The following is a 17,906-nucleotide window of genomic DNA, read 5'->3' on the forward strand; positions in this document are numbered from 1 at the left end:
TCAAGTATATAGTATGTAAATGTGCATGTAAATATATTAAATATATGTAAACATAAGCATATGTATACACACACAGAAACCGGTTTGCTTAGGGGTATAGAAACAGATTTGTTTAGAGGTGTAGATAACATCTAGAGGAAATAAGAAGTAAGACTACCTAAAATAGACACCTTCAGTTTAGAAACAGTAGCCAATAAAGGGGTGATGGTCCTATCATGGTAGAACCGCATATACAATGAAGGTTTCTACTGTATTATTAATAAACAAGCACAGGTACAAATATCCTTCAGTTGGACTCCCCTTGCTGTAAGTATGTAGGGAATTCAACTATAATAGCGTTGTGAGAAAGAACTATTTCAGGACTTTACACCCCAAGCATTATTATTTATGATAACAATTTGGATTGGCAATTTTATATTGAAAGACAATCATGATACTTAAAAAAAAAAAAAAGACACATGAACAGGCAAGAAAAAAAAAGTGAGAGTACAATTACCAGCTGTAAGCATCTGCTTATCCCTCTGGCTGTAACTGTTTTTAATTTTTTTATTTTCTTATTTTGTTTTTTTTCGGTTTCTTTAGCTATTTCTGACTGACATATCCAGCTTGGGGATTTTATTATACCTGCCCAAATTGTATAATTTCGTTCTTTTACTGGCTAAAACTAGGCTGAATTAAGTTTTGAATCCTTGCTTCAAGTGATTAGCTTAAAGAAGAGGGCCAGCGTCTGCTTTTGCTATACCATGTTAAATCATCAAAGTGAAGGTTTTCCACCCTTTATGATGATTGCTTGTTCTTGTGCATTCCATTCATTTTGGGCAATTTTCCTGGAATGGTCCATATTGCTCTCTTGTTTTTATGTACAATGCCACTATTTATGTTAGCAATGTTGTAGATGACTACTTAAAAAGAATCTATTTTCATTCATTTTACACGTTCAAAAGTGGGAGAAATAACCATTGTGATACAATTTATACCATATAAGTATTGGAAGCTAAGATTTGTATTTGTTTCCCTATTGTTGACATAAACTTTACTATGGATTTATTTACAAATTATCCAGATATTGCTTTTGTCTCATATTCTATAGGTTTCATGTGGTTATTTTTGCTATTTTCACTCTAATAACTTTAATATTCTCTTTCCTCTTTACTGCTTATAGTCAATATAGTTTTTAAAAAAAGAGTAAAGTGCACTTTTCAGGGGTCCAATTTCCATCTGAAATCACCATGTTCAATGTGATAAACTATGTCCATTGGTGAGTGGTGAAAAATCATAGGCGTGCCTATTGCTTAGGAAAACAATCTAGGACAACCCTGGTGAGTTCCACTTGGGCATTCAAGTGCTAAATTGAGCTCAGTAAAGTTGGCCATTTCCCTGCAGCCACAAACTTCTGGCAGATGTAATAATGCAGGTGTCACCTTAGCTGGAACACTCCCTTTGAATGTCCTCTCCTACACATGCTAACTTCGATTGACTTTTTATTTAACTTGCTCACGAGGCATGGCAAAAATCAGGCAAGAACGTTTTGTGCTTATGCTTGATTGAAGTTTCTGGGGGAAAAGTGTCACCTAAGAGTTGCTGGAACTTAGATATAAGAAACAGAAGGGTCAGTACTTTACTTTCTGATGACAATGTATATTTTCTGGTAGAAAAAAAAATCAACGACTTTCATCTTGAACTACTAAATATGCAAGTAATTTAAAGAAAGGTAGTATAACATATAATCATATTATAATTTTTGTGATACTTTACTATGACATATTTTTGTGATAGCATCTATTAATTTGGATATAGAAATGAGAATGGAGATGATTGAACACTTTAGTGGAACCCATTAATTTGATTTGCAGAAAATAGTCTTATGTCTTCTCATATTACTACTAACTCACACAATATTCTAAGCCTCAGTTTCACCCTAGTGAAAACAAAACAAAAAGAAACAACAAAAACTCCCTTCTTATTTTACTGGTCAGTCGTGCAGCTAGCTGAATATATACTATATGTAAAGTAACAAACTTTAAGGAAAAACAATCTTACTAGTTATTACATATTACCATTCTATGTTTTCAGTCTTCATACTCCAAGCCATTTATATAATGAACCTCTTCAGGTATACTAAAAAATGGGGCCTATATATACAAGTACTTATTTCTTTGTAAGAGAAGAGTAATACCATGGGAAATTTTATAACTCTGTGAACTAATGCCAAAAATACATTTTATTTTTAATTTGCTTTTATGTTCCATGTAATAAAATGATATTTTAGGTGATGTCATAGGTTCGATAGGACTCCACTAATTTTTAAAGTAATAATTTATAGAGATCGATATAAAATTTTACATCAAATATTTAATGTTCTGAGAGTCTTCATTTGTTATTTAAATAGTGTTTTCATAGTTTTGGCAAATAATTGTGCGTTTTTGAATTTGTGAGAGAGTACTTATGAGTCTGGCATGGACAAGATGAATGTTTTGCTTAAAAGGTTTTCAGAGTAATATTCAGATGACTCATAAAGTGCCTATTATATTTCTGTATATTAATTATTGTATGTTTGCTAGTTCATAAGAATATACAACTTAAAAATTTTAAGTTGATTTAAAATAACATACTCAGAATATGTGTATATATATCTATAAATAGTCAATAATTAATACATTATTCCTATGTTAATGTCTCTGAACTAAGTGTGATGGGATATGTATTTACTTGATGGCATTTCTTTTTATTAGGAGCTGTTATTAGACCAAATGGTATTTGTTCTTCTATTCAGTCATTATGTATTGGGTACCTACTATGTGTAAGGTTTTGTGCTAGTTCCAAAGCCATTTGTTGATGAATAATCACTAGTCATTGAACCTATAATATAGGTTTATAACCTATACAAAGAGCTATACATAGACAGGACACATTAATGGACATGTGAGAAGCAGAAATATGAATTCATGAAAGTTTAGTGGAGGTTAGAAACAAAAGCTCTTAGCTAACTTTACACATTATCTCATACAAGTCTGAATGTACAGTTTTTAGAAGGTATGTGTCTCTATCCCATATTTTATGAAAGAAATGATGACTCAGAATGTTTAAGTAAATTCTCCTTACTTCATATTGGAGCCAGGTTTTGAGTTCAGAAATTTCTTAGTCGAAGGACAATATTATTTCCTTCAATATATCCCACTGTCATGGGAGCCAAAGGAAGAGGGAATTTAAAATAAATGAAACAGAAAGACACTTTGAAGAGGATTGCAGGGTTTAGACAGAGAAGAGAGAAACAGAATTAAGTCCTCATTTGATGTTGGGTGGGTAGGAGTGGAAGCTGGGCTATAAGGTCCAAACACATAGTGAGAAAGAAATAAGTAAAGGTATGAATTCTACTCTGGAATTGACAAATTGTGTTTGCACTTTATCCTATTTATGCTATTTTTCATAACAGTGAAAATCTGACTATGAAGAAATTAAGATAGTATAAGAAGAAAAACTAAAGTGGTTATTAGCTACCTGTTTGTTCATTGGGTGAAATAGTTGATGCCACACAGTCTTACTTCATTGTTCTGTAAATATTGCATATATCCTAATATCATCCCCCAATTAAATTGTAATTTTCATTAGGGAAAGTATCCAATACCATAATGTCTTAATATGCTTTTATTATAGGTCTTTCTTAGCAAGAAATTTTGTTAATTTGTATGAGTGCAGAATAGCGTTCACTATGGCATAAGGTATAAGTCATAATTTCTGAAACAGATACAAATGGTTTCCAATTCTTTATTTACCATATATTTTCTTGGGAATTGATATATAGTGCTTTGTATAAACACTCATCAGCATTTGTATGATAACATAACAAATAAACATTCTTGGTAGAAAGTGAAAATCATCATTTCTTAGTGATGGTAAAGGAGGGGGAATTGTAGTGGAGCAAAATTCCTGGTTGTTCAAAGGGATTGAATTCACAAAATTCACAAAATTATTGATTAGAAAATACATATCCCAAGATATAAACTGACTGTGTTGGGAAATATTGTAAACCAACATCTCTAGGTTTTATTTTTCTAAAGTAGTTATGTATCTACTAATTAGCTAGGAAGGCTCTGAATAAACTGTTTTTTTTAATAAAAAGAGATTTATCTAATTGTTTTATGTTGTCAAAGATTATATACATGTAGGCATTACAGGTATATCGTGAAATCTCTAACTCCTGGTGAGAACTAACCAGTGTTTGTGTACTCTTGATCTTCAAAAATTATCCATGTTTTCAAATTTTTGCATTTTCTGAGAATCTTTTGTGAGAAATATTCATAGACATTTTCAACTATATGAAAGGATATGATTTTATTAACCAGTGAAGAAGGTTAAAGCAAAAATAAATACTTATTTAAAATACAGGCATCTACTGTATTTCTCTGGTCAGCTTAAAGTACATTTCTATTATAATAAAGGTGAAAAATATCACTATCCTATTTTTATGGATGGTGAAACTGAATCACATGAGGTGTGTGTCATACTTTATGTCACACCAGTCAGAGGAAAGCAAGGAATCTAGCCCAGGGCTCCCACTTTCAGTTTTAGTCACTAACCCTTTTCGCAAGCTTCTTTTTCGAGATATGACTTTTAAATCAGACAGCTGGAGATCAGTTCCTCCTTAGCTGTCAAGTTGTGAGCTGCCTGCATTGTTGACCCCACTTAGAGAGGAAACACTGTGAGGAATTTGCCCTTTTCCAAAACTCTTGGGGGGAAACACAGGAAGTCTGGCAGGGAGAAAGCCCCAGCAAGTCACCTTTGAAAAATGTAAACAGGATTTTCAAGGGTACAAAGACCCAGGATAAGAATTTTCTTTTAAAGTTTTGCTTTATTTATAACAAAAGATTGTATATATTTATACACAATGTATGTCTATAGATATCTTTCAAGTACAAATACCTTGTCTTCCATGTTTAGGCAGGTGTGAGTAAAACAACTCTTGAGCGTAGAATGGAATTAAATTTACGCAAAATAGGCCGCCAGAGCTATAATTACAGAAGCTAGACAATTAGTTGCTGACCCCAGAATTTCTTCAGCTGCTAATTTATACTTGAGATGTCTTTATGGGGCATAAAGCCTTTGAGTCTGACCTTGGGATAGAGTCACACACTTCGTATCCAAAGAGTATAAGGCAGCGACCATGCCTCCCAACAGTGGAGTAAATACCTGAGAGTGTTTCTCTCCAGAAGATCAATTTTGATTTGCAGGGAGTCAAAAGTATGGTGGCCCTCACCACCTCAAGGTGTGAGTACAGAAATACTACACAGGAGAGGAAAGAAAACAAAGTCAGCTGAGGTGCTGGGCCAAATGTAGGTGACTTGCTAGTTTTGCTTTGCTAAACTTCTCCTCCTGCTTCTTCTCTTCTGTCTCTTCCTCTTTCTCCTCCCTGTTGGTCTGATTCTTTCCCTTCCTCCTTTTCCTCCAGTAATTGTATCTATTAAGCACTTATTACCTTCTTGGTGTTGTGCTGAACACTTGCCGCATTTATTATTTTATCTGGCTGATGAGTCTTTTTCTCAGGATGGTGGAGCATGACTACAGGTTTTGGGCACAGGTATTTGCCTATCTAAGGTTGAAGTAGGCATTTTGACATCATTTGCCTATATAACTATAATGATGATAATGTAATGGCCATCACAGCAATATCCACCTGGCAGTATTAAATTGCAGCTACTTCTTCTACCCCTCCCCTTCTACCCACTCTTCAGCTGATAAACTGACAAGTATATAGTTGTAGTGTCAAGTGGATGATAATTTTTGCTCTCGTGGATATTAATGTGCATTTTCTATGTCTTCTTATGAAAAACCCCAGATAATAAAGATATCTGCTTTCCATGTAGGTAGTAAGCCTCATATCAACATAGATTGAATATGACATGTCACCAGGAATTTAATTCTAGAATTTTCCCACATCCTCCTAAAAATAACTTCTCCTTTTCCTCCTTTCTAAAAATGGCTTTCATTTTTTCCTTCAAGAACTAGAAAAATGTAGTCAAAAATTATTCTTATATATCTTGCATTTTTCTAGGAAAAAAATATGCAGTAGTTATTAGTAGATAGGCTTCTGTTAAGTTTTTGGGAGGCTGAGACAGGCAGATCACAAGGTCCGGAGTTTGAGACCAGCCTGGCCAACATAGTGAAACCCTATCTCTACTAAAAATACAAAAATTAGCTGGGCATGGTGGCAGGCGCCTGCAGTTCCAGCTACTTGGGAGGCTGAGGCAGGAGAATTGCCTGTACTGGGGAGGTGGAGGTTGCAGTGAGCCGAGATCACGCCACTGCACTTCAGCCTGGAAAACAGAGTGAGACTCTATCTAAAAAACAAAAAAAGTTATTTATTTTAACAAGGCTCCAAGTAATTCTTTCTAGAAGTCAAAGAAAGATATATTGAAATATATTTATATATTTGTTGCTTGGTACAACCTAAGTGATGTTTGAAAAACTGCTCTGTGGAAACATGATGATTTAAACAAAGATGATGGAGATGTTTTAAAATATAGGACTTTCAAATAAATTTATTTGCAATAACAAATTGTAAAACATCAAAGAGTGCCCATTCAATCCCTGTTTTCTATGAGGCCTTATAAAGTGTTTCTTTTTATCTGTTAGATTTAAATTCTGTACACATAAAAATCTTATATTCAGGGGAAAATCCAGAGTTTTGCTTACTGAATACATCTTCTTTATTTTGGGGAAGGCATACATTGAAGAGATTTAAAATTATAAATAAATGTATTCATCAGAAATAATAGAAGCAACATTTCATAATATGGACTTAATCCTTTAGTGCAATTGGCTCAAGCAAAAGCTATTTGATTGGTATCAGCATGCTTTTTTAAAAAATTTTTTTAATTAATTTATTTATTTAGAGACTGAGTCTTGCTCTGTCGCCCAGGCTGGAGTGCAGTGGTGTGATCTCGGCTCACTGCAAGCTCCGTCTCCCGGGTTCACGCCATTCTCCTGCCTCAGCCTCTCGAGTAGCTGGGACTACAGGCGCCCGCCACCACGCCCTGCTGATTTTTTGTATTTTTAGTAGAGACGGGGTTTCACCGTGTTAGCCAGGATGGTCTCGATCTCCTGACCTTGTGATCCACCTGCCTCGGTGTCCCAAAGTGCTGGGATTACAGGCGTGGGCCACCACGCCCAGCCAGAACACTTTCTTATATACGAATTGACATAATTTACTACTTTGGTTAGGTGGGTTCCGTTTGTTTTTCACCTTGGTAAAGACGAAAGGTAAAATTCAAATTTGGTAAAATCAAGGGCAGAGAGAGAGTCATTGCATCTTAAAAATTAAGAACCATGGGCCGGGTGCGGTGGCTCACGCCTGTGATCCCAGCACTTTGGGAGGCCGAGGGGGGCAGATCATGAGGTCAGGAGATCGAGACCATCCTGGCTAACACGGTGAAACCCCGACTCTAATAAAAATACAAAAATTAAATAAATTAAAAAAATAAAATTAGCCGGGCGTGGTGGCGGGCGCCTGTAGTCCCAGCTACTGGAGAGGCTGAGGCAGGAGAATGGCGTGAACCCGGGAGACGGAGCTTGCAGTGAGCCGAGATCGCGCCACTGCACTCCAGCCTGGGCGACAGAGCGAGACTCTGTCTCAAACAAAAACAAAAACAAAAACAAAACCATGAAAAAACCAAATGTGGTTTATTAAGGCTCAAAAATTGCAATTAACCTACATTAAGCGTTTTTCTTCATCATTATTCCTTGTATTCGTAGAGCATAATTATGACATTATATTCAATACTAAATGAGTGGCTTTACCAGATTAAGAGTAATATCATGATATTTCTGGATTATTAGGGTCATTAAAGATTAGCAAAAAAGAACATGAAATTCAGAAAATTAAAACTTGCCTATTTAAAGATGTCTACATTATCAGTTTCTCATAAGGTTTCCTTCTTAATGTTGATTTTACTGTTATTATTACTAACCTTTAAGGTGAAATATAGTTTTAAGTATGCCATTTTTTGAAAACTATTACTTGTAACATTTTAGCATTATTGTGATAGAATCTGGGTCCACTTAGCACTATTGGATAATTTTCTTGATGCCGTACTTTCATGTGAACATTGGATCTAGGTATTATTTGCTCTGTACAAGAAATATAAAGATTCAAGTCTTCTTAAATTCCTTCAAAGACCTCATTCCTGTATAGAAAAAGCCATGGTACTCAAAAATTAAGACAAAATAGTAGGGCCTACCCAATTGCCTGGGTTTTTATATTTTGCTTTTCTAAATGCCACTTCTATTTTTGAAAATTGTCTTTTGCATTTCTCTTAAGGAAACACGTAGCAACTAGTCTCCTTGAATGAAGAGAGTGACAAATAATTTCTCCATTGATGGCATTATTGTGATTGTGGCATGGTCTTGAACCTGTGAAACGCCAAAAATAATAAGTGAAGCAGTAAAAAACTCAAGAGAGAGGCTAGCGAGGGTTCATGAGGCAGAGAACATATATCTTACTCAATTCTCTTATTAAAGCAGATGTCATTACTGAACATCAGGCTTAGTTTTTTTCTGCTTTTTGGAGTGTTTTTTGTTTTTTTTTTTTTTAAAGAGGATAATAATAAAATTGCAAACCCATCCCATAATTGTAGGCCAGGTGGAGTGCTCATTTTCACATTAGAGCTTGTGCAATCTGGAGGGAAATTTGGTTTAGTATTACTCGTGAGTTGGTGGATCAGATGAAAGCCAGTCAAGTGGAAGAGGGGACTGTGTGAAGTGCGCTGGCTCCCCTGATAATTAGAATGCTGCAGGCGTTCCTCCAGTCAGCTAATAGATTTCCCCAGCTCCTCTGTGCCAGGTGAAAATTTCCTCATTAAGGGGAATTTATTCCATTTCCTTTTATCATTTATTATTGAAGACTAAGTGTGAGTGGAGTAAGTTTCAGAGATGACAGGGAGGAATTTTAAACAACAACAACAACAATATCTACCCTCGAAGTCTTAGAGAATGAGGAGAAAGGCTTGTATTGTTTGTAAAAACCAGAGAACACACCGGAGACTTCTTGCTATAGAAGCCGAGCCATGCTGTCTCACCATTAAAAGATTATGGCAGAGTGTGTAAAAGTCTGATGGTCTGTTTTTAAGATATTTTTTTCGCCTTCTAAAATTTCAGTCATTTTGTGCTGCTAAGTAGAAAGAAACTGAAGATTATGAAAAGGCCAGCATCACAGCCTTTTGGTGTGTTGTTTTATTGTATAGATTCTATTATGCAATGATGAAAGTCTAACCTTTGGTAAAGTTTGCCCTCGAACTCTCAAAGCAAGGCAAACTGCAAGGGAAAGAATAGTTGCATATATAATAGCATATGTTAGAGGGCACAGTTCTGAAATACAGACTCAATGTGTACATGTTCAAAAGAGTAAAAATTAACATAAAATACTAGTACATACAAATACATATCAAAGAACAGAAGGATAATTTATTATGCATATTTTAAAAATGTGTGCTTCTGTGCAATATGCTTTCTTCAGCTGGCCACATTTCTACCTGGGCATAAAGCTGTCTTGATTTACAACATAATATAAATGGAGTGTTCCCTATTGAGGTTTCAAAAAGCAGTGTGGAATTATAAATTCAGTATTTATATTTCTTTTAGTAATTATTCTGTCTTGAGTTTGTTTCAAATTAAGGTTTTTAGTTTCCTTCAGAAAAATAAAAATGTTATAGCCTTGTTTTGAAAATAAGCTTTTACCTAGTTTGATTAAAAAAACAAAAACAAAAACCCACCATGATGGAAATTCTTTTTGGCAAACAAAATGGAGGGAGCATAATGTGGGCAGATAAAGATGAGGAGCATCTATCCGAGTCTCCACATTGTTAAATGAGCTTTATGTTCGCTTAAGATTATTCATCTTGTATTTATTTGACTCTGAGGAGATTTAACGTGATCTAAATCACTGCCCCACAACGAATGAATTGTGTCTTTGAACTGTCTTTTTTTTTCTTTGATTATAATGGGACACACAAAAAAATTTTGTATCAGAACAAGCTGGGACTAAAGTCAATTTTCTACTGTGTATAATGACATATCAGCCAGCCTGGTGTTACACAGAAGAGAGAAAACAGAGGAGAGGAAAGGTGAGGACAATACAGAGAATTGACCTGCTTCCATTAGGAGTACCTTGTGGAATTAGGCAGCACTGACTGTGGGAAGGGATCTAACTTGTCTGTGCCTCTCTAATGGCCCTGGTGGGTCAGTATCAACAATGATTTCTCAGTGAGGAGGATTGCTAAGTGCTTTGCACTATTTCATGATCGTGTCTAAAGAGCAGAAATAACCAGAGAGACCATGAACAAAATACTATTCAAATTACATTACTTTGGACATCCAGTGATCACACATACCCAATATGTGTATTCAAGTTGAGGTAGATGAACATGAATGTACTAATATACCGTTTCAGTTTAATACATTCTAATTTTTAAGACATTTAAAAATATTGTATTATATTATTGATCTAGTTGTTTGAAAATTGGGCAGAAGTTAAAGCAGTTTTTGGCTCACCAAGAAAATGTCTTAAGAATCAACTAGTGGGATTAAAATATGCAAGGTGCAGGTCTAGCTTGATATATCTGTTTCAAAATTCTCACCTGGTATGATTTAAGGGGATGCCTGTGTAGAAAGTTTTCACTCCCATTCTGAAGTATCATTCACAATCATTATTTTGTGTTACTGTTGCTCTTCTCAGACATTTCCTTTAAACTATGAAAACTCTCTGGTGTGGGAAATGCTATGGGCGGGGGAGCAGTAACAGTTAAGTTAGTCTTAGTGACAGATGGCTTTTTTTTTCGTCACCAGAGCTGAGTACAAAATTAACTCACTTCACTTTTTAATGCACAAGGCCAATTCTTATCAATCAACCTTTTTCTTTTCTCTCTTCTTTCTCGTTCTCCCTTCTTTCTTATTATTTTTATTTCTTTGCTGATAAGTGTCCAGTTTTATTTAGTAGGTAGAGGTGGAAGACTTTGTATATTTGCTAGGGGTGTCTACATACGTTCTGTTAGACTCTTGTGGTGAAAAAGAACAAGAGAAATTATGCATATTCCAGAAGTGAAAATACTACATTCCTGAATGAAAATACTGCATTGCTGAGTGTAGACGACACAAATGCAAATTTATTGCATCCCTAATAGAAATATGAGGAATCTAAATTTTTCTTATTTAATACCATTATTTATAATTTTCATTTTAAACAACATAGCGACCTTTGAAAGACTGACTGGTATTCCATGTGAGAAGGAATGCAAACAAAGAATTAAAGACCCCCTAAAAATTGCAACAACAAACAAATAGAAAAACCTGACTGAAAAAGCTAAAGATAACTACATGACTTCTGCTTATCTTAGCACTTGAAGAACCCGCACTTACGGTGCTGATGTGTTAGCTCATGGTCACAATTATAGATGTGATGGTTCTTTTCAAGGCATGTGTCTTAAGTGTATCTGGATGACTGTTCTTCAGAGTTAGGATTTTAGTCATTTAACTAAAAGTGGTTATTGTTCTAATTTAGAAAAATAGCTTATTTGTCAAGCACTTTCACCGAAAGGCTGAGTGCATACTTGCACATAAACAAATGAACAATTGGTTTGGGAGCATATGCTTGGCAAGGAAAGTGGAAACATACCTTTCTAAAACAAATAGCAAGAATAACAACAAAAAAATCTTCCGCCAGGCGCGGTGGCTCACGCCTATTTGTAATCCCAGCACTTTGGGAAGCCGAGGCAGGCGGATCACAAGGTCAGGAGATCAAGACCATCCTGGCTAACACGGTGAAACTCCGTCTCTACTAAAAATACAAAAAATTAGCCGGGCGTGATGGCGGGCGCCTGTAGTCCCAGCTACTCGGGAGGCTGAGGCAGGAGAATGGCTTGAACCCGGGAGGCGGAGCTTGCAGTGAGCCGAGATCTTGCTACTGCACTCCAGCCTGGGCGACAGAGCGAGACTCCGTCTCAAAAGAAAAAAAAAAAAACTTTCCTCTACTTTCAAAATTAATTTCTGTCTCTCTCTCTTTTTTTTTTCTCGAAACTAAAAGTAACCACAAACTTTGGTGTTGCCAAGGCTCTCTGAAGCTCAAAAGTCACCTCTGGGGTAAAGCCTTTCCAGACTTCTACATTGGAAGCTGGGGGGCCCCTGCCCTGAGCCACGGCTTCAACTTGTGCACACTTCTCCCACGGCATCTCTCATGATGTAGACATATCAATGGCTGTTTGTGCTTCCTAACATACTCTGACCTCCTAAATGTAAGAATACAATATTTCATCTTCCGTCATTAATACAGGCAGCACAGGTCTGATACAGAGCACGTACTCACTAAATGTTAAAGCAGTAATGAAAGAATGACAATGAATGTGGCCCTACCCTCACCATCCACTTTCCTATTCACTCTTTCCAACTACAAATCCTCAGTATGTTTCCCATACGTGCCATGTCCACTGTTGCTCTCAAACAATAGCCAATACCGTTGCCATTGCCTATTGTACACCTGTCAACTCCTTTATCTATATAAAGTTGAACTTTCTTTTTTCTTTTTTGAGATGGAGTCTCACTCTGTTGTCTGGGCTGGAGTGCAGTGGCGCCATCTCGGCTCACTGCAACCCCCACCTCCTCGGTTCAAGTGATTCTCTTGCCTCAGCCTCTTGAGTAGCTGGGATTACAGGCACCTGCCACTATGCCCAGCTAGTTTTTTGTATTTTTTGTAGACACGGGGTTTCACCATGTTGGCCAACCTGGTCTCAAACTCCTGACCTCGTGATTCACCCGCCTCAGCCTCCCAAAGTGCTGGGATTACAGGTGTGAGCCACCACGCCTGGCCAAGTTGAACTTTCTTTATAGCTCTGTTCTCATCCCTCCACTGCCATAGTATTTCTCAAGTACAACCTTTCACACTGTTATCTTTCTTTGGCCTCACGTAGCACCACATAGCTTATCCCTCCATAAAGTGTTTTGAATCACTATCATTTCATTGTCTCAAACATTGTTTCCTTATCTGCTGGGGCAGCACTGTTCAGTAGAAATTTCTGTGATGATGAAATATTCTGTAATCTGCACTGTCTGACACTGGAGCCACTGACCATGTGTGGGTATTGAGCACTTGAATCCTGGCTTTGGTGACTGTAGATCTAAATTTTTAGTTTTAAAAGATTTAATTAATTTTTCAATTAAAATAACCACATGTGGCTAGGGGCTGCTATGTTGGATGGCACAGTTCTAAGACACAGGGCTTGGCACACATACTAAGTCAGCAATAATACTTAATATTGGATTGCATCCAAGAATTTGACAGGAAAATACATTGCTCAGAGAGAATGCTTATCAAATACTTGGGAAAACTAAAATTCAAAATAAGAATAAAAAGAGAAGAAATTAAATTTAACACACTGATTTGAGACAGAAGAGAATTTAGGTGCAATAGACGAAGCAAATTGACTAGGAAGAGCTGTAGCTGCAAAAATTTAAACTAATACTGACACTGGAAATCCAGAGAAATAGCCATTATATACACCAGCTTGATTTTTTCTTCTCTGAACTCAGAATATGAATTAATTAAAGCAGATTAATGATTAGAATGAACAAAATGCAATAGATTTAATCCAATTACACTTTATTAACAGCATTTCATGAAAATGTTTTCTTAATGCAAGTTAGATCTTCTGGCAATACACTATTTTAATTTCATTGTATTGACTATCAAACTATTATAATTGAATTGTATTGTATTAACTGTTACATGAAATAGCTGGCCCACAGGTATCTGGTTAAAGATGCTTTCGCAGTAGTATTTTATTCTTCTCTCCTTTAGCTCTTTACAAATTATTTTTGCATGCGTTTTGAAATCTAGTTATGAGCTAATTTCAATCACTTCTTTGTCTTTTCTATAAAATAAAATCCTAGGGAATTGAAGTTTATATATTTATCCTTCATTTATTTATATTCATAAATTATATTTATATTTAATTTATAAAATATATGCATTTTATTTATATGTTTATATTACTTATATTTATCCTTCATTTATTTATTTTCATAAATGTTTATTGAATGCTGTCTGTGGGCCAGATAATGTGGTAGATTTGGGGAGTAATGGTAAATAAGCCAAATGTATTCTTTGCCTTTATGGAACTTAAATCTAGCAGGACAAAGCCTGACTGATGAATAAAAGTTAAGAGACATTAAAAGTATCAGGTGGTAATGGACATGCTAAACTGTATGGTTCTATGTCCATTGCTCTGAACAAAAGAGGCAGTAAAAAGCACAAGAAGTTCAGTATGGATGAAAGCAAACCAAAAGGCTTCACAAATGAGGCTTGGCTTTAGTTGGACTTTGAAGGGCTGCTGAGGGTTGGGGAGAAGTTGAGAAGGTAAAAGTAATGTCAAAGGTATTACAGATGAGGGAAACAACACAAATAAAGTGTATGGAAAGGAGTAGGGGGAAAATAAGACAAATCTGGTTTGAGTGGAAAACAATTATAAAATGACAAAACTGTCTTCTCAACATAGACAGATGGGTGATATTAGTAAGCAGAGGTAATTTATGGAGAGGATATCCAACCTGATGCAATGTTGGGACACCTAGGTGAAGATGATTCTCCAAGTTCATATGCATAAAGACCTGGAGCACAGGTCAGATATTGGAGAACAGGCCACTGATTTTGGAATTGTTAACCAGCCATGCTACTTGCACCCATGACAGTCGCTAAATTTAGAGAGGGAGAGAGGGAAGACAAAAGCGGGTAACAAAGGATAGAGCCCTGGGTAGGGGGAGGGGGGAAACCCAAAACTAGTAAATGGTAGTTGTGAGTAATAAAGTAGAGCGGGAAGCCACTTAGTAGAAGCCAGAATATCTTTTTAAAAAATAGATCATCAAAAGGGTCTTGTGATGACAGGTTGAAGAAAATGAAAACTGAGAAAGGGCTCCTGGATTTAGAGTGAGGTCTCTGATTATTACTAATGAGCACATTTATTAGAACAGTAAATGCACTTGCCATTTTTTATAAAAGCAGCAGGGAAGAGGTCGCATAGAGTGTGAAAGCAGATCAGAGATTGTCAGCTTTGCAAATGGAAGACTTCATAGAGGCTAGAAGATTGAGTGGGTTAGTTATTTGTGTATTTTTAAAAGATAACGAGACTTAAATATGTTTGAAGGTGGAAAATAAGAAGCCCTTGGTGTTTTTGAAATTGAACTTGTCACCGCTTTTTATTGTGTTTGGTCTAAACTTGAATCTCTCTTTTCTATTAAATCCTAGTGAGTCCGTTACAGAAGAAACCCTGAAAAGGGCAAAGGAGATTGGGTTCTCAGATAAGCAGATTTCAAAATGCCTTGGGCTTACTGAGGCCCAGACAAGGGAGCTGAGGTTAAAGAAAAACATCCGCCCTTGGGTTAAACAGGTAAAGGAGTTTCCCTTTTCCCCCACCCCCAATTGACAGGATTTCTGTGGTTAAATGTAGGCACCCATTCAAAAGGCCATTGTCAATAAAAAGAGGAGTGGGATTAAGAAGTGACACTACTCATCCGGTTGATGCTCATAATGTCACCAATTTTATTCAGCACATGATTAATTTTTACTTAAAAGGGAAAGAAGGAAAGGACACTAGGATGTAAAGATAAGAGTGAGTACCTGATTTTCTTGGCCTAAGGGAACAAAACAAAACAAAAATTTAAACACTCTCTCCTCTGCTTTTTGACCTGTGTTCAAATACGTAAGTAGTTAAGAAATCCTTAGTGTAATCGAAGGACTTGAAATTTCCTAGCATGGTGGCTGACCCTCTTGAAAATAATAGTTATCTCCTTTGGCACTAACTTTTTACAGGGTAATACTTTATATTAAGTGCCCCATCATTATGGTTCATTTAGTATTCATTGTGATAGGGCTGGGCATAATGAGCTCATCTAGTATTCATGACAATCATGCATGAACATTCATAGGTGTGCTGTTGTGATTTTTTTTCTTTGTCCTTTAATGGAAGGGATGTCTTGGTTTAAAGTACCACCAGCTGGTTTTTGTCCTTTAAAATCATTGGCTTTTTTCTGTGTGCTCAAGGGGCACATGCATACCCTTAGGTCTCAAGCTCGATACTAAATATTTTCCACTCAGCGATTATTATCTTTCTTCCTTCTCACCTGCCTTACACCAGCTTGCCCTGTCAGCCCCAAATTCTTGCTCACTAAGCTGAGTTACTGGCCCCTGAGAGTAGAATTGATTTCCAAATATCTTCAATTGAGATCTTGTTCTCCCCCCGTTCATCCCCTATGGCTTTATGATATTTGTGTCATCCCACCGCTCAGTGCCACAGGCAACTTAAATCCTGAGCATTAATTTGCAAGCCAAAGAGATCCTTACATATAGGTCGTTTTGCTCAGATTTTAGATTTCATATACAGCTGCTTTTAGAGAGCTGGTGGGGTAAGTCTTCCTAGTAACTAGTTGACTATAAGACCACTTTGCAATGTTCATGAGAGTTACTATTACTACTAGTGATCCAATGCCCTGTTTCTCAAGTGAGAACTAGACCATATCGCTATTTTCTCTCTCTTATTTTCAGGATTAGAAAGCAATTCCATGGGTCATACATTTTCCTGTCTGCATACTTTACAGTAATAGGAATTAAAGGAATATGTATATAATGCACAAAAAATTTAGTCTTGAAAAAATTATAATAACATTCTTATTTATTTGTTGTCTCTTACAGATTGATACACTGGCTGCAGAATACCCATCAGTAACAAACTATCTCTATGTTACCTACAATGGTCAGGTAGGAATGGGCAAATTGGCATATCCAGAAAGCTCTAGATTTGGTAGACAGTTCACATTAGGGAATATATATTTTTTACCTCTTTGGATATCTAGGTAATAAAAAATGGCATCATGTGTGTCAGATATGATGATATGTTTCTGTACTCAGTCTTTTAAGAACTTCCTTAAGATAATGAAATCAAACAAATAAAAAATTAAGGACAATGACTACATGATCATACAATTATGCTATGTCCTTATGACTATTTAATTTAAAAATATTCTGCCATATCTATTTTTTATAAATAAGTAGGGCTTGTATAACACTTTATATTTAGGGTTTCCAGAGACTAATAGAAAATACATGTTAACAAGAGGAAAAATGAGAAATAAATACTTAATGATAGGACAAATAGTTTAATTAAATGGAATAATAACACATAATGATTTCTGCGTCTTCCTTTTCTTATTTCCTCAGGAGCATGATATCAATTTTGATGACCATGGAATGATGGTGCTAGGCTGTGGCCCATATCACATTGGTAAAATAATAAATTTTATGTGTATAGGATTTTACACAATTTATATAGTTTTCTTCATACGTGTTAACTCCATTATTCCAAGAACTATGTCAAATAAATGCTGTAATATATGTTTTGAAAATTAGGAAGCTGGGGTTCAGAAAAATAAAACCCAAATATACACAGCTATTTAGTGGTAGAGTGGGATTCAAATGCAGGTCTCAACTACAAATTCTGTCTCCTCTCATTTCACCGTGTAACTTAATTTCCATCCTTTTTAAGTGAATTGAGCCTCTCACTGGAGTTGGGAATGGATTAGACTTTGACCTTTTATCCTCTAGCATAGTTTTTCATAAGGATCTATATTTACTCAAGGACTATATACATTAGCCAGAAATTATATTGCAGATATCATCTCTGACCTCATCCTGTGTAACATATATGACTTTTGTTTACATCAAATGCAAAAATCTTGTCTCTTTGGTGCATGGGTAGAGCATTATGTAGGTGAATTAAAACATAATCACCAGAGATTATGACATTTCTCTCCATTCAATTAAATAACCACTAAAGATTATTATAGACACAAGTATGTATTTTAGTGGACAGTGATAT

The 17,906-nt window shown here is 35.9% G+C and overlaps 1 protein-coding gene across 3 annotated transcripts in view; it reads left to right on the plus strand.

The window, feature by feature from the left end:
* Nucleotides 1–17,906, plus strand: part of CPS1 (carbamoyl-phosphate synthase 1) — a 197,876-nt gene that overhangs the window by 143,597 nt on the left and 36,373 nt on the right. For all 3 annotated transcript variants that reach the window (XM_003254024.3, XM_030803337.1, XM_030803338.1), the window contains 3 exons: nt 15,281–15,422; nt 16,724–16,789; nt 17,249–17,312. In XM_003254024.3, the coding sequence (XP_003254072.1) occupies nt 15,281–15,422; nt 16,724–16,789; nt 17,249–17,312 (272 nt within the window). The remainder of the gene's footprint in view (nt 1–15,280; nt 15,423–16,723; nt 16,790–17,248; nt 17,313–17,906) is intronic.

Source organism: Nomascus leucogenys, chromosome 22a, assembly GCF_006542625.1.
Source record: "Nomascus leucogenys isolate Asia chromosome 22a, Asia_NLE_v1, whole genome shotgun sequence".
Classification (NCBI taxonomy): Eukaryota; Metazoa; Chordata; class Mammalia; order Primates; family Hylobatidae; genus Nomascus; species Nomascus leucogenys.